Here is an 18232-nt window from a genome sequence, read left to right as displayed (position 1 = left end):
CCCCCCCCCCCTTGCCCGCGAACAATCAATCTGTCGCTTATTTGTGGTCCTACATTTTTAAATGCTCACGGTGCATTCTGTCTTTTACTGTACGTAGGAACTGTCTTGAAAGTACACGTTTGAAATTTTGTGTCTTCCGTTTTAGGTTCGAAGTAAGACACTACAGATTCTAGCCTGTTAACTGTATTTATGTTTTCGTCTTTGTATTAAGTGACTGTTTCGGGTTTCTTAGGCACATATGGTGCACGATAGACTCAACAGGTTAGGACAAGAGCCGTTCGGTGACGTAACGGCACCTACACCTCTTACCGAACAGCCGAGCGGTGACAGGGATAACGGACAGGCCCTTTTTCTCCGTCAAGGATTCAGCGTAGTTGCGTTAGGAAGCATATCCACACTACCGTATATACCAGCATTTCTAGGAGCAACAATACGGCCCTAGTATTTAAACACCTTGTTCCTTGCGATATGGAAACGAATGCTGTTAAGGGGAGGCTACAGTGAAAGTGGTGTCTGTATGATGGGCAGGTTGGTAATGTAGGAGGCATTGAAATATTTTTTTTCAGAAAGACTCAAAATTAAGAAAAAGCATTGTCTGAAGTATATGTATCTTTAACCGTTCAATAGTTCTAAATTGAACATTATTTTTGCAGAGCTCTACCAAAAATGTTTCGTGCGCACCAATTTTGTTCCAAGAAAGTTGGGTGTAAATTTAGCTGAAGTTATGACAACACATTTTGAAATATGATGATTTTTAATGTGTAGTTGGATGAAAAAGTGTTCCTCTGACCAAGAAGTGTTAGTGGCATACACAAATGTGAATGGGTTGCAAGTATTAGTCCGTTACTGTATTAAATGCCTTAAGAGTCATTCATTATTATTCAAAATGACCAACTTTTCACTGCAGCCTCCCCCTCAGTGAACAGATTATTTTGGGTGTTTAGCAACCGGGAAGACCGGGGAATTAAGGAAAGTTTCTGAAAGCAGGGTATTTCGGTTCGCAAGTTGCTACAGTTTAACAAGAGAGCCAAAAGGGCCACGGAAATATTTTATTCTTTTATTAGTAAAACGATAATTTCACAGATTTGTGTTTAGGGCATGTGTTTCATTCCATTAGCTAATGTTGGCGCCCTTACGACCCGTGTAAAACATTGCCCAGTAAAGTTGACGGACATTTGTCACTTTTGGAACAAATTTTGAATGCGAATGTACGCCATATTCTACTTCAACCTACCGTGCTTATAGGTTTCAAGTGTGAAGTAGCCGACCTTTCATTTTTCTCTCATTATATATAGAACAAAAATCAGCGCCAGGCGTAAAATGCCTCTTCTAAATTCGCTGGTAGTGTCATTCCTACTTTCCCAATTTCCCAGTTTTGTTTTCAGTTGAAGAAGTGCAGCAGGCAGGTGGCAACTCAAGAGGTAGGGGGACTGGGCCTCCCGCTCTCCCCTCCTCTTCCTCCTTTTCCTTTCACCCCTTTCCGCCTCTTCCTCGGCTCATCCTGGCACGTGCCGAGGACGGGGCATCCCCTTCCTGCTGTGGACTGCCTGCAGAGCGAAGAGCAAGCGTACATCAAAAAGTGTTATTCAGAGGAGAAGTTCCAGCATTTTAACGATTATTTATTTGTAAATAATAATGATTTGCCACGGAGAGACCTTGCTGCGTGTAGTTCTTGTATTTCTTTTTTTCCGGGACCTTTTTTTTTTAGCTGTGTGCAATTTTGCATATTACGTTAAGCGCAGTAATGTAAAAAAATGTAAAAAATATTGGCAGCTAGATAAGCAATTTTGTACATAACTGCGTCGAGACAAAAACGTAACAGCGCAAATTAGTGTGCGTGGGAACTAGCCGAGAACGGAATGGGTTTGGTCCCGCAAAGTGACTCACACAGGCAGACTGTTGCACCCTTTGACCATCCGCAACGACCTTTATTCAAGCTAATTGTCACAGCGCTGCTGCCGGCCCTCTCAAAGATTTGTTCTGCGACCTCGGGCGGCTCTGGGGCCTGCGCTTCGCATAAGACATGCGCTACGCGGCCTTATTGAACCCGAGTGCAATATTGAAAACACTTTCAAGGTCCTACTGACCCATTCCGGTAATGAAGTCACTTTGCTCAAGCCAGGTAAAAATGTGTGTTCAATCTGATGGGTATCCACTGTTAAAAAACCTACAGGAAATCCTACAGTGAGCCCTGTCAATTTGTTACTACGACTGCGACTGTAGTTATGGATTACGGTCCACTCCGTACAGGATGTACCGTAAATTCGCAAACCGACTTTTTGATCAATACAGCACTTGACTTGACAGTGAAGTAAGGTCGATATCTTTACATTCCGGCCCGTACATAAAATATACAGGACGGACTGTAGGCAAACTGTACTTCCTTACAGCTTTTTTAACAGTGTCGTTTTTGTACAACCTGCACCAAGCGGCCAACAACACTATAAAAAATATCCTCGTAAATTTGACACATTTTTGTTGTAATATTCATTTACAAAATATATCTTGTCAACTTCCGACAGCCCTTTTTTGCTTGTCAACTACTTCTACGTCGAAACGACGAGTGCTTGTAAATTTATAATTTCTGATTGAAACCAACCGACTATTTTTTACTGTTAACCAAACAATATTTTTGCTTATGTGTTAACAAAAAGTAGACGACAGTAATTCTTTTAAATTTACAAAGTTATTGTTTACAGTGAGAATATGTTTGTCTGCGAGAAACTCCCCTGATCAGCTGTTGGTTTTCTACAACTGGCGCCAAGTGGCGCCAAGGTAGAGCATAGGGTCTTTTGGATCCCTCGTGGCGGCGGCGGGTGGCGGCGGGCGGCGGCGGGCGGCAGCGGGTGGCGGCACTGCTATGCGGTGACGCTTGTCTGGCTTTTGTCTGTGCCGACGTTTTTGGCGGAATAAGGCTCCTTTTGACTGGAAATGTTTCTGATGCCTGATACCATAGTGAAGAATCGCTATTACTTTTTACCCGTATAAAGCAAGTTCGTGGCCTGTTAAATAGTTATGACAAAAGGTGACGCAAGGTCTTCGGTATTCGTGTTCAGTGTGTGTATACACTGAACCAATGTATGTGTGGTTCCGACAATAAGTGACAATAAGGCACGGGTCACCACGACTCTCTCTCTCTCTCTCTCTCTCTCTCTCTCTCTCTCTCTCTCTCTCTCTCTCTCTCTCTCTTCTCTCTCTCTCACGCACACACACCCCACCCCCACACACACATACATACACACACACACTCACACACACACACACACAAATGGACACTGAAACAAACGTCCTGGTGCTGGTCAACGGTAAGTTGTGCACTGTGACCTGTGACCAATAATGCCTGCAAGGGTCACAGGAAAATTGCCCATGGTGTGTGTTGTAAAATGACAAACAAGAACTACGTATCGGCTTGGAATTCATTGACGAGGAATAATTGGTCGTCGCAAATTTGCATTATACTCTGTAAATCTTTAATACAAAATTTGTTTTAAATTTACGATATTTTTCGCAGTGTTTGCATGTGCAAGGTAGTGGCGCCAGTCTGATCCCCGCGTCCCTGATGCTCACGAGGTGTAAACAAATTGTCAGGTGGATTGCTACAATGCTAATCCCTGTTTTCTTCTTGAGTGGGTCAAGCTCGGAGGAATTTTGACACAACTTCCTCTGATGTTTACGTGATTTCGATTCTCGGAATCGTCTTCGCTAGAAATGTGTCCATACTGGGTGGTTCACCGACCCCCTTCCTTTATTTTGCTTGTACTGTACCACATGCAGACGTGAGGGCACTGGTTGCGGGTTGCATACTCACATGGATAATTCGATCTCTTTCACACTGCACTGACTAATGCTGCTGAGTGACATCAGTGCCCCATTTGCTGCTTACACTGTTGAAAATTTTTAAAAATGTATCAGGGTTGAAATAACAGTTACACAGTTACACTGTACTTACAATTCTCTTGACTACTCATAAACGGATTTTTCTTTTGTTCGTTTTTGTGACATCCTTATAAATGTGGACTGTGGCCGTGGCTTAAAACTCATGCCGTCGCTACTTTTGTGTTAATGTTTATGACTTTTGGGTAGAAATTTATTTTGCCAATGTGTCCTGGCGCCACGGCACCCACCGTAGCTTCCAAATGGCGTCTGGTTGGGTAGATGGCCGGCAAGGCAAGGAGCAGAGGCGGGCCCGCTTTAGCTACAGTGCTCTCTATGTCGGAAAACTTTCTCAATAAACCGACGATATTAAGCAAATATATGACGTCATAGTATAGGTTCATCGGCTAATAGTCCACAGACATTTTATATTTTCAACACAATATTTAATCTGCTGGTATTTGTTTTCATTTTCTTTTGGTAGCGAGACGCGAAGTGAATCTCCGATCGAATTTCGGTTCCACCTTAAGAGCTTATCTATTAATACATTCATTGACATGTTGTTCACTCGCCACTAGAAAATAGGGATTCTTCTTGGACGAATAGGTCGACGGGCGTTAATGGTTCAAAGTGAGTCTTAACCAAAAATGTCGCAAAAATGACTCTAAACGAGCGATGTACATTGATATCGCTCCCCAGGGTGATGAAATTGGAATCAACATCGCTCTCCCAGGAGCGAGTTTGCCTACTCCTTGCAGTGGTGCCATGTGCCATACAGTAACCACGATGTGGTGTCTCTAGATATGAGCAACTGTTCCTTTTCTTTCAGTTCTCGAACATAATCATTGCATTGCTTTCTTCCAATCTGAAGTGATGTCATGATGATTTATTCCTTTTTTTGTTGTTTTGCAGAGATTGAAGCTGCAGAGGCTTGCAAATGGCTCAGAGCAGCTGGATTCCCGCAGTATGCGCAGATGTACGAAGGTGAGTGACTCGTTAAGGACATCAGGCTGCTTAGACAGTTTCTAGTTCCTGTCCCTACCCGAAGGTAGGAGTTTCCCGTTTCGATAAAGATTGCTGTTCCAGTTTTGATTGCGCCGATTAACGTTGCAGATCTGATAGGTCGATATTTTGGTATTATCTTGATCCCTTATTGAAGATGTTGACACCAGTTTTCTTGTTTGACACAATAATATCCGAAGCTTTGGACCTCTCTTATCACAGCTGTACGAACTATGTCGTTACCGGCCGGCTCGTTTTCTTGTTTGAACTTCAAAAGATCAAATTTTCACACAATTTCATTTTTTGAATATTTACTTTCGTTAAGGGGGTATCCTAGTGTAGCGCGCCTTAAATAGGTGTGTTTTGCGTATAATTAACTTTAGAGAACCCATAGTTTCCAGATCACAACCGAGTATACCGTTTATTAGTTCATACTTTTTTACTATAAAACGAAATGTGTTTGACGTCGATACGCCCACCCAAAGCTTAGATGTCACCTGTTACTAGGATGCCCGCTTAAAGTATTTAATTCAAAAATACTGTCCTATATTCTAAATCGGTCTTTAAAGGAAAAGATAGCAACCTTGGAAGAAAAAGGTGGGGGCTGCTTTAGAACTTTTAACACCTCAGACAACTCTTAAGTTTGAGCCCTATACATGTTTCTCTCAAATTGCTCGCTGTGTATCCTCTTGTCCGGACCAATGAATCGATTGCTGTAAGCCCCCGGGCGGAGCCGCTGTCCGGTCGCTTTGCTGCTGCCCTGCGCAGCGACAGGAGTCCGATAGGACCCTCGGACGATGTGCTGGACAGGCCGAGCCCCTGGCCACTGCTGGACTTAAAGCAACTATTCGTATCTCCTTACATCGTCATTTTTGGTAAAAATCTGGAAACACCTCACTGTTAAAAAGTAAAAGTCGGAATTTCCGGACAAAATTCTGTCCGAATAGTTCAGATACAATTTCCCCAAAAGTTGTTTGAAAACCAAATTTTTAGTCGTATTCCTTTTTAAATTTTCAAACAATTTTTGAAACAAACAAAAAACAATTTACACTAGATAACTAAGTTTAGTTATACCAAAAGGTACTTTGCAAATTTATTTAGAAATGAGAGCCAAAGTTTTTGAAAATTCCCCACAAAATTTGAATTTTTCCGAATAATTTGGAAAATTTCCAAACGTTCCGGTCGCAAGTTTTCCAGTTAATGGTTTGCAATTTCCAACATGCTTGTTTATTCGCGTGTGTTCTGTTGCTAGAACAGTTCCGCGTGCGTTCACAATGTTGGACCTCCTTTGTTCTCCACAAGCTGCCGTATTTGGGCTTTACTACGCCGCTCCACTCCTCAACTTGACTGCATTTTAAGATGCCGCGCCGGGCGCCGGCGCCTATGCTTAGCTCTACCCCCCTCCCCCTCTGCCGGTCGGCGACACCACCTAGCAGTGCGTGACGCTGTGACCAACACTATGCTTACCTGAGTCTGAGAGATGGACTTTTGGAATAGTGTTTCTAGTTCTAGAATGGGAGCCGGTTTGTGGAACGCTTGTGGCTTGGCTATACCGCCTCTAGTGATCACGCCGTATCGAGCGTAAAGAGCTGGAAATCGAACGTACATATTTATAAAAATTGTCCCTGACAAGTTTAGTAGCTTGCTCTCCTGTTGGATTGGGCGAGCACCTGGCCTGCAGCCGCCAGCGTCGTGTTGTGGATGATCCATCAGCGCCCCGACACTGCTCAAAGTTCGCAACAAGTTGCTGCCTTAGCGTGTCTCACAAGCCCGGCCAGCTCGGGCTGGCATTCCTCAACCTCAACTTCATCAACAATGTTTGTTGAACATAACCATAAATTTGAGGAAAACGGAGCTTAGCTCTCCAATGAAAACATTAATCCGATGGTCAACTCCAATATACCTTCGTATTCCAGGCTGGCATCCACGGATCAATTATCTCTATATTACTCATATTACCAGCACCGGCGATAATACGTCAATGTGGCGTTTATATTAAGTCAATGTTCCTTATTTTACCAATCATATGTAATACGTCTTATGTGGCAAACAGGAGTGCATAAAATTACATCATATTTTAAATCGAATCATTCGAATATCCTTATGTTTCTTCAAGTAAACCATAAATGTAAACATTTTTCTGTCCTGTCTCTTGCTGTCCCCCTCTCGAAAATTCCTTTGAAGGCCGCGTGTTGGCGCGGTGAGGCAGTAGACCACACACCACTGGTTTCTCATCATACGCCTCTATATTTATACCTGGACCGCGCTGCTCACGCCCCAACCGCGCCACGCCATGCCCCACCCCGAGGCCCCGACCAACCGCAGTCAACCCTCGTCCCACCCCAAGTGGGGCGAAATATGTACGTCAAAACTGACCAGTTCAGAAAAGACCGTCTATTAATTTGTGTTCTAATAACACGACACGATGCTCAAATCAATGGTGAGTGGGGCAGACTGTGCGAACACAAATGTATGCATTCTCGTTGCGTTTACATGTGTGCTTCAAAAAAGTAAACACCCTTGTAGCATTATACCTTCCAAGAACATTCCCAGAACGTTTTTTAGGTTCCCTGAGCGTTCAGTGAACGAACGATTCGTGCTACCAGCCCATGTACATCTATCCATTAATTTAAGAAGTTATTCTTATCTGCCCAGTCGACTAACCATGTCCATTTACTTTTTGGAGGACCGCAAATCTTACCCATTTTTGTGGGAGCAGATCCCGAATAACGCTAGTGCCAAAGGCGCTTATGAGGAAGTATCTAAAGCTAAACACTTTAAATTATTCAAATGCCCAGTTAAACGGGACGCATTTTGGGGGTGCTTTTTGACTTCCACTCACTCTAAATCACGCACATATCACATTCAGACATTCGCCCCCTCCCCCACCCCTTTTATCTTGCCCCTTACACGTTAAGGTGATATAGAGTTAGGTGGCCGCAAGCTCTCATAGTGCGGGAACCATTTCCCTTGTCACCCAATGACAGGTCAGCGAGCGCGGGGACGGATTAGCGAACCCCGGGCCGTCCCAGGAGTAACCGTTTTCCCCCACCACGTCCGCTTGGGGCCACCTACCTCTATATAACCTTCTCACAGGGGACGTCGCTTTAAAAAAAAAAAAAAATGAGCATGATCAAAAAGTAAAGTTTTTAAAAGGAAAATGGTGTATTTCCATTTTTTTTTAATACATGACATGATTCTAATTCTATTTCAACTAAGCCGGGCTGAGGATGGACCTTTCTTACGATTTTTTTAAAGTGGATACATCACTGTCCACTTCACAAACTATGTGTGACGTCGTTGGATTGTATGCGCCCAAAATTACCAAGGTATATGCGCCGAAATATTCCAACAATGTTTCTGTTGACATAAACTGTGAAAAATATCATCGAAATTTTACAACATTTATTGTAATTTTGATTTTAAAAAAATATGTTGTAAGTTTGCAACAGCCCATACTTGAACGTCGTTTAATTTCACTCTTTTTTTTTACCGAAATCATCTGTCGAGACAGAAGTGGGGACAGACCCGAGTAAGGTGGGTCAGCCATAACTCCCCCGACCTGCCCTACCATGCCGCGCCACGTCCCGACCGCAGTTACGACACTCAATGCACACAGCCTATCATTTTCCTCTCCAACGAAAATGAATCGAGCTTCACCTCCGTCGTTTTTCCCCTTCCGTTTATTCGCTGGCGTTATGGACGTTGGGGTGAAGTTAAAGGCCTGCCCAGAGGGAAAGAATGACGATGGAAACATTGTCGAGACACTGAGTGTTCATCTCTCGGCTTACTCGTTGAACATTTTAAGTACGGCCGCACCAGCAGTTGTATTGAACAGTCGCGTATCAAGCTGTCGAGTTCTATAACAGTAGATTATCAAGTACAAGTTCTTTTAGCAAGAGCATGTATTTCAATTAAAAGAGAAATCTGTCTAGGAAGCAGGGCACCTATATGATCCTTTTTTTATTACTACTGAGAGGTGCGTGTGTCCGCCCTGCCTTGACTTAAGTTCTCTCTTATCCTTCGCAGTCTGCTTCAACTAAGCAAAATATGACAAATTGCAGACTCAGTGTCCTGCCTTCCGCCGAGCACTGTCCTTGAGTCCCTAAGGGAAATCAGTAGTAAAAGTGAGCTGAATAGCTTTGCTGCTGGATCACCCCCTATGATCCCCCAACCCTCTCATCATTTTCCGGCAGCTCTAGCAAGTCCGCGGGGGATACAGCCAAAACGCTCGGTAACAATTCTCCTACCATCTCCAGCAGAAAGAGATGGGGGGGGGGGAGAAAGAGAGGACACAGCTTGAAAAGCCTACGCTGCGCCTCTGTTTTTCGTGTTCGGGAGCAGTTCTCTGCGAAAAGGTCACTTTTGACTTTTGTGCGCCGAGAAATAAGTTCCGCTTTCTCGAGTTTTTCGTATAGTATGTTGTTTTCTACCGTCCCTAGATTTCGCCTCAAGATTTCGAAGATCCGAGCTCCCACTCATAAGTTACAAAATTACCCTATAAACCACATAAGGAATCCTCATAATGGTTACGGATCTTACAAAATTGTCAAATATGTGACATTTTAGACGAACTAGACGACCGAACGGCAAGGGCGGGACGTATTTTGGTACAGGTTCACAGCTCGGACACAACCCTGTTTGAACCTCATCGAAATTCGCAATAGAAACTTAGCAAAAGTACGGAACCTCCACTCTATGCTCGACACTAACAGTTCTAGGTGTTCTAGGCAGTGTAGCCGGCGAACTAGACACGCCTCACCTGCGTTTGAAGTGTCGTCCGGTAGAGGAGACATAACATTATAAATGAGAAGTTTCGTGGTAGTCGTATGTCAAGTTTTGCGGTAGAAAAGTGGCAAAAAACGGTCTGATGCCTATTGTTACCTTTTCATATAGGAATGTTTTTGAGCAAGTCGTGAAAAGACATCTGTGACTTTCTGGAGACGGGCCAAGTGTGAGAACATAGCCTCATGTGTGTAGAACTCGAGACTTCCTGCAGAAATCAGTTTTTATATCCCCTTTGGGCGTACAGAAGAGGAGTTTAACTTCGAAATCGGAAGTTGTTGACATGCAATAACGGATATTACATTTTAGACCCTTTCCGTTCAAATATCTAATTGAGGGGATGACTGTATTGTCAAAGTAACATTCATGTACTGTAGTCCCTAAGAGAAAATAGACGTCTATTAGATGTTTAATAGACATCTACTGCTAGACGGCAATTTGTCTAATAGACGTCTTCGGTAGACGTCTATTAGACCGTCTTGATTGTCTCTATCGAGGCATCTTTTATACGTCTATCAGTAGACGTCTATATTTAGATGCCTTTTAGATGACATCTAGATATTTCTAATTTTTTTATAATGCAACCTTCAAATTCAAAAATAATTCTGTATTTTCTTCCTCTGGCGCTTTTCTTCTTTCTCTTTGGTAGATCGTTATCTCGATTGTAACTCATTGAATTGATTAATTCTTCCTATTTTACCTTACCTTGGCCGGTTTCGAACCTCGGAACTGTGGATTGGTAACCCTCGACGCTGACCACTACGCCACGAGTTGCCTCCTACGTGAGGTCAGTCTGGTTCCGGTAGCATTCGTCTTTCCAGACTCGGGACTCTTTCCCTTCTGATTTAGAGTGGCCAAGAGTCCTACCGTTGATATTACGTTTAAAGTCTGCAGGTGTTTTTTTACAAGCGAGCGCTTGGGTACAATTATCTCAAAGATTTCATACCCTGCTGCGTTAAAAATCCTAAAGCTTGAACGTCTAAGGTCATAGATGGGTTAGATTGGAGTTAGATCGTCTCGGCACGTCTAAACGTCGTCTATCGCTAGACGTCTAAGGTTGTTGATGGGATGGATGAGAGTAAGATCATCTCGACACGTCTACACTGTGTCTAGTGCTAGACGTCTAAGGTCGTAGATAGAGAAAATAGGGAATAGATCATCTAGACACGTCTACACTTTGTCTAGACGTCTAAGTACATAGACAGGTTAGACAATAAATAGATCGTTTCGGGTCTCGGGTCGTCTGTTTCTCGACGAAACCTAGTCGTAGATGTGAAAAGATGTCTACTAGACCTCTTTTGGTCATCCACGTCTAGTCGTCTAAAAACTTAGACCAGCTAGACGGGCATTAGACGATCTATCGAAATCTATAGACGTCTATTTTCTCTTAGGCTATCCCTTCGTGTTCATACTTACGTAAGTATGAACACGAAGGGATAGCAAAGAAAATCATTAGGATCGGTTAAGATGTCGATAAAAAAGAGCGTGGACACGAAAGTGGCCCATTCGCGGAAAACTGTTCTCGGGGTGCTGAAATACGGCGCTACTGTAACTCATTCCCGTGTACGATATGACAGCATACTCGGAGTCCTTGCCAAGGTTCTGCAAATTTCAGGTACAGTGCCTCACTACGGTACCGGCCCGATGTTAATCTTCTGTTAAAGATACTCAACTCTTGGAAGTTGTCCAGGATGTCTGGTCAGGGAAGGACCGTGTCCACGCGGCATCAGTCGCCACATGTCGCACACTTTCAATTTCGTCGGTGTTTTCCTCGTCTCGTTTGTTTTATTAGTATTACTTTCTGCAGGGAGAGTGGTGACGGCGGTAAATGGGTCAAGGCTGCCCGACCGCCCGCACGCCCACGTCCGCCCGTCCGGCTGTCTCGCTGTGTCAGCGAGACGGGTGTCTGTCCCTTTTCCCTTTCCGTCAGTATGTTTTATTGTCACATTGTGCGAGAGTCCGTTTCACCTTTCACCACCACCACCACCACCACCATCACAGCTAGCAGTTGCGGACTTTAGTGATCTGACTGGTCAAGTAAGATGAAATAAGATGTTGAGCGATGTTGTCACACAGCAAAGTAGTACAGTAGTGAGCTCGATTGCCTGGAGCACATGTAGTTTAAAGTTTTTTACTTTATGTGCTACAACTGCTGATGTGTATTACATATTACATCACACCATTGCAGTGTGTTTATTTTTCGCAGACATAGTAGCTACTTTTTCTCGGTGCTGCAGCATACAGCCCCCACAGTGCACCGTAGGTTGACATAGGTCGGACGACGAGCATTGAATTATGGAAGAGCCTGTGGGCCCTGGTGCACTGGGCCTGGGGGAGGGGGGCGGGGGACTCATGGAAGGGGAACACAAAGTCCGTCAGCGGTGGAAGCGTTAACGTTCACGGCACGTCTGTTATATATTTCAGCGGGGTGTTGGGGTCATCATTGTGACTTTTGCCGCGTGTCATCTTGTACACACCCGAGGTCATTTTAAATAACACCCTTGTGTACTTTTAGTACAGATTGTATAAGTGAGTGCGAGTACATGGAAAAAATAAGTAAAGTATTATTACTTTCAGTTGTGTATAATGTATCATCTGCTAAAAAGCACAAACAGAAGGTCGAAAAAGTCCCAAAAATTTAGCAACTTTGGGAAGTGTTAGTGTCTTTCTTTGGTTGCTAATTTTCATCTTGTAAATCGTATCCCTCTGTGTTTTGCAAGTTGCTCATTAGGGAATCCCTCCTTCCCAGACCCTTTTTATGCGCTTAACTGAAGAGAGAAAAGGAGGGAGAGGGCGGGGGTCAATGAGTTCCTACTGTGCTGGTTTGCACTGCGGTCCATCGCGCATCGCGTGCCCCGGTGCTTTGCTCGCGACCGAGACACGGAAGCAGTGCTGTGCGTTGCGTTACAGCAACGGCACGGGAGGGACAGGGGAAGGGGAAGTTCATCGAGGCATGGCTACGATGCATCAGAGCAGTAATGAGGAGGACGCTGGTCGAGACGGCTGAAATTATTTGCTGGGTGTCACTGTCTCTCTGCACGACAGACACTTAAATATTGATTACTGGCAAAAAACAACATATGTTTTAGTGCCTCGAGGCACCACTATACACCCAGAAAAGCGTGTTCTTGGATCAATAAGCGCATTGTACTTGACTGAATCCAGTACTTATTGGTACTCAATCCAAGCTCAATTTGGACTTCGAGAACGGTTTATATATCAAAGGGGGCGGTTTCAGAACAAATCGGGGTTGATTCAAGCCTACCCTGAGAAAACTTTTGATCCTGAGCACTTAACATTCTGCCCTGAGACCGAAAGTTTGGACGCACTAAACAGTTTTGTTCTGGGCACGAAAGTTTTATTGCTAAGCTTCAAAATTTTGTTGCCACGCACAATAATTTAAGTGACGGCAACCAACTTTTTCGTGCCAGAAACACAGTAGCACGCATTTCGCAACTGTCTAGTGCCCGGCACGAAAAATTGTTCTCAGTGTGCGTAATTGAGAACACGGCACTTGTACATTGCACTCGATTCAAAGTACAATTCGCTTTATTCAAGAAAACGCTTCTCTGGGAGTAGAAATAACATTTGATGAGTCGTAGTAATATAAACGCCTCTGCACTGTCTTGAATCATAGGGAGAACGCCATTAAAAGCCAAGACTGGGTCTTGACCGGGAACGTTTTTTGACCGTGTGCTCGGTACAGGCACGAAAATGCCAAATATAATTATGCGAAGTGTTCGTGCTTTTAGACATGTCGGGAACATTAGCAGACAAGCGAAGCTCTGGCCCAGCCCAGAACGCTGCAAAACTGACTCCCGAGACTGACCGCATGGCGCAGGGCGCCTGCCCATAGGTGGGAGTTGAGGAGCGGAGACAGCGAGGAAGCTCCCCTCCTCACCTCTCGCCTGGCAGGTGGCGAATGGCGCGGTCGGTCGTGGATGACGATTTTGCAGCTCTCTTGCCCAGCCCAGTAGATCTTATTCGCCTTTTTCAGGATTTGTCTACTTCGCAAGAGAAGGCGTGGGCCTAGCTGGGCCAATGCCCCTCCCCTCCCTTTTCCCTCTGCTTTCTCCTCCTGTCATATTCGTCGTGCGGCAGGGCCACCCAGCCCAGTCCCATAGTCCTTTATTGGGCAGAATCCGCCAGCCGGCCGAGTCGCATTATGCACTCATTATCTCCTGCTGCCGACCTTTCCACACGCCACGCGCACCTTACCGTGATGTTGGCAATAAGGTATATCACTTTCTCCTAGATCAATCGGATAAGGAGGCAGAAAAACGCGGCAATGTAGTGTACATTATTGAACAAGGATCCGACAGCGAAAGTAATAACGGACGCCATTTATTGTCAACTTTCGTTAAATGGTGTCATGTCCATGGACATGCCTACAGAAATCGATAATTCAAAAAGTGGCCTACTCGAAGTAGGTCTTCATACCTAATGGTTCGTTTGAAAGCTCATTGTACGAGGAATCTAAAAGTGACATCTACATTGAGTATAGGTCGAGTAAACGGAGTACAGCCAGGGTGCGTCGAAACGTCGGTGAACAAGTGGAGAAATTTTACCCGGCGAACGTTCAGAGTAAAGTCGGAGTACCTGGATTACACCCACCCGGATAACGCGGAGTACATTCAGAGTACGTAAGCCTGAGCCTTGTACAGAAGATCGCAATTTGTCGACCCGTCGATCACAATCAATGGAAATTGTTTTGTTGTGAGAGTACACTTTCTTTACCACTTGTAATATGGTCCGTACGTATATCCACACTTTGGAAACCGAAAACTCTTCCCTTTTTTTCGTCATCAAAAGTTTGGTGATAATGGAGGAGCGTGCGGTGAGAAGTCAGCCGTGGTGGGACGACGACTCCCTCTCCCTTTCCCCGCCTCTCACTTCAGCTGGACGTGCTGCAATGCGTTAGCTTTCCAAGTAAAAGGAGACGTCACTGTGAGCGTCTTTGCAGAGAGGTTGGCAGAGCAGGGCGTGGCAGAGAGCAGCCATCGCGTCGACGACGCTTCTTGAATCGTCTCGCACGTATCACGCAGCCAGCCAGACTGGCGATTGTGTGAGAGAGAAGCGAGCCTCGAACACCTCTGTCATCTGCTTCACTCATGCTCACTATAAGAATCATACAGACTACTCGTCCATCTCTCTCAAGCTCGCTCTACGGCTGTCACCTGTCCTGCTGACGCACCAGCCCTCTGAAGGACTTATAAGGACAGAGAATAGCGGTCCCGGGTCCGGGACGGGAGCGCTTGCGGGCGAGCGTGCACACACACACACACACACACACACACACACTAACACAGCCCGTAATTTTTGCTTTCTGATGAGTCAACGAGGCCGCAAACCGTGCCACTGCCGTGATCGAGCCGAAACCATTGATTGGGTTGGTGTTTAGACAGTCCCCAGGTCTAGTAGAGGGTAAAATGCCCCCTCCCCGCTCTTTACCCCAGGTTTGGGCATGCCCCCTCTACTAAGGCACGCTCTAGAAGACGAGGCGTCATTGGTCCGGCGTGGACTTTTGTTTCTACTTCAGCTGTACAAGAAACTTGAGATTTGAGGTGGAAAGGGGGAGGGGGTTGTGGTCTTGCAGTGTTAACAATATTTGTCACCTGATGATATTCGTTGCGATGACGACTGACTTTGATTTAAAACAGCACGATTACTTTAATCAAAGTTCCAGAAATGTTGTAATGTTTTTACAGCGGTATTTGTTATTCGATTACAACTCTTGTGACACTCTTATTGCAACACCTGTTGTTGTAGAATAAGTAAAATTATATGCTCACCAACTTTCTGCTTAAGATGAAGAAATGTAGAACAAATTTGATTCAAATAACTTTGCAGATCACTCTATGCATGGGCGGGTAAACCCTCATCATTTATAAATTTATTGCACATTTCGTTTTCTTTCGCTAATCTTATTGTACAGTATTTTTGGTACAAACGCTCGTGCTAAGTTAAACCTCTACTTTAGCGGGGAAATTGCGCCACCTCCCGCACAATCCTTTTTCGTTCTACTCTCATCTGCTCAGCGAACGTGATTTAGACAGATCACAATCTGCGCCCACCTCTCCCCGCTTCTCTGCTGACTTTATGTGGGTTAGTTTATTCTCGAACCAACTGTTTACTGACCACCCTCCCTCTCTGCCTTCCCCGCCTCTTTGTGGGCATGCATGAGGACTTTAACCTCGATTCCTACCCGTAGGGTGGAGCTGAGCACGGTGCAGCAAGCTCGACATGCATTTCCGTGACTAATCCAACGCTTAATTGGAAACGCTACTGCTTGTCTACTTGCGCTTCAGAGAAGCGAAGGATGGGGGCATAGGGGGCAAATAACATTGAGGATTTAGTGGTGGATTTGACATTTGACATCCTCTGCTTCAGCCTCAGATGAGTCGCCTGAATGTCGGGAATACGCATTTTTACATAGGCAGCCCACGCAACAACGCCCCTCCCTGAGATAGATGCTCTACGGAAGACGCAAGAAAGATGTGGGGTACTTAGGAAGGAGTTAGATGACGAACAAGCGTAATGTTCTTGTGAGTGCCGCCCGCGCGACCGGTCTTTCGCCCTCACTAGTCTTCATCATACATACTTTTGCTCCACTCAACCCTCAGCCCGCCCCTCCATGCAGACACCCGGCAGCGAGGTACGCGGTACCCGCCTCTCGCCCACTGATACTCATCCACAACCCGCGGCGGAAAACAGAAAATAGGATGGATAGCGATGGAAACTTTTAGCAAGCTTTTTGCCTCGCCTTTACCGCCGGCCTGGCTAGCCAGCCATTCTGTTTTTTCTATTGAAAAAAAGAACGTAAAAGAATCATACCTCGAAGGAATTAAAACTCTTCTTTATAAAATGTGATGGCGTTAATTATCGTGATTGAGGTTCGGGCGGGTCGGGTGGGACTGCTGTGTAGACGTTATAGATGAATTGCCAAACTTCATCGCCAAGTTTTAATGGACCCCGCCGTCAAAATAAAGCCGTGCTGTGGGCTCTGGCGTTTATTCTGTCAGCCAGAAGAAAGAAAGCAGGGAGAAACGATCACCAAAAAACAAAAGAGCAAAACTGAAATTGTAAAATTTCAAAAGAAAATCACCTGCTGCCTTAATCCTTACTTGTATCCATATGCACAGAACCGTGGTTGATGGTTGATGTAATCTAACCAGCGCAATAAGTGTCGTAGTATGGTCATCTTTCTGCAAAGCTACACAACAGTAACGAGACTGCAGCAAGTGAGTGTCGATTTGTGAGTGACAAGCACCGCTGCAAACTTCTCAATACTCGACTGACACGTTCAGCCAGCCAGACGAGCCGCGGTTGTTCCGGTCGCCCGTCTGGTTCGCACGCCCATGCTCACACGCAGCTTCCGGTTTTTCATACACGGGGAGAAATCCCTACTCTTTGCTGCAGTTCGCCCTTTTGTTGTAGGGAGAGCTTTTATAATGAGACCCCGGAATCCCGTGCAAAACAGCAGATACCATCCGTTTTGTTTTGTTGTGCGGCATTACGGCAGAAACTAGTTCGATTTCTCTCCTCCCGGCGCCTGTATCCGCTGTTTTCTTTTTCCTTCCCTCCTGCCTTTGCGATCGGGTTGCGGGGAGGGGCGAATAAGAGGAAAGCCCCAAGAATAGTGTGACGTCCTACACACAAAATCTCTGTGATTTTTTTTCCCTCATCGTACGTATTTCTTCCAACCACGACAGAGTCTAGAAATACAAGAAACTTACGTCAGCTGAGTACTACCTCGTTTTTGCCTCACATTTTAGCGATTTATATTCATAATCTTGAAACGCTTTATCTACAAGCTTTTGAATGGTCTTTTAACTCATTTAACTCATTCCTGCATGTGTGACGTGTGAGTCATTCATACCATAAGATTTCCGGTCGACGCACCCTACAAACAAAGTTCGATCTCCCGGCGCGCCGTTCAACGCTGTCCGGTCCGATCTCCGCGGGGCGCGCCGTTCAACACTGTTCGATCGTAATATTTGGGCGAGTTGTGCTTATTTTGACTTTCGCATTACCGCGTTCTTAAAGGACATCTTTAAAAGCAGCATTTTTAGAGAGAAGTTCTACTTAATGAAAGTGGGAATTTCGTCCAAAGATTTGTAGCTCGCGACGGGCGCCGAAAGCAGAGTGCAGCGCAGAAAACTATGAAATCTGTGGGAGAAAAAGAGGACGGGCGACGGACCTGGCTCCGCAACGTCCACCCTCTGCAACCTCACGGTGTTTTGCCCCCCCCCCCCTTATTTCTCTCGCCGCTACGCTAGATGGACGCGGAAGTAAAACTTTTAACAATGCAATGGCAGACTTTTTTCCTCTTGTCGTTTCTTTTGTCACGTCGGTGCACCATGGCGCATACACTGTAACTTGTTTTTACAAATTAATTTATACAATTTCTCGAAATTTGAGCAAATTTAGTTATACAGTCCGATACAGTCTAAAAATCTTGAGTAAAAACCTAATTTCTTTTAGACTCTCATGAGAGTCCCTCTGCACGAGTAGAGTGCAAGGCGAGGAGTCGTCAACCCCTGGCTTTGTACAGTGGAATATAAAATATTAC

General features: G+C 45.0%; 1 protein-coding gene across 1 annotated transcript in view; it reads left to right on the top strand.

Moving 5' to 3' along the window:
* Window positions 1-18232, top strand: part of LOC113204500 (rho GTPase-activating protein 7) — a 90037-nt gene that overhangs the window by 17830 nt on the left and 53975 nt on the right. Inside the window, exon 2 of the mRNA XM_052264752.1 lies at window positions 4786-4857. Coding sequence (XP_052120712.1) covers window positions 4786-4857 — 72 coding nt within the window. The remainder of the gene's footprint in view (window positions 1-4785; window positions 4858-18232) is intronic.

The sequence above is a fragment of the Frankliniella occidentalis genome, unplaced genomic scaffold (assembly GCF_000697945.3).
Source record: "Frankliniella occidentalis isolate FOCC.00 unplaced genomic scaffold, Focc_3.1 Scaffold21, whole genome shotgun sequence".
Classification (NCBI taxonomy): Eukaryota; Metazoa; Arthropoda; class Insecta; order Thysanoptera; family Thripidae; genus Frankliniella; species Frankliniella occidentalis.
Note: the sequence above shows the minus strand (reverse complement) of the source record. Positions and strands in the feature narration are given on the sequence as shown.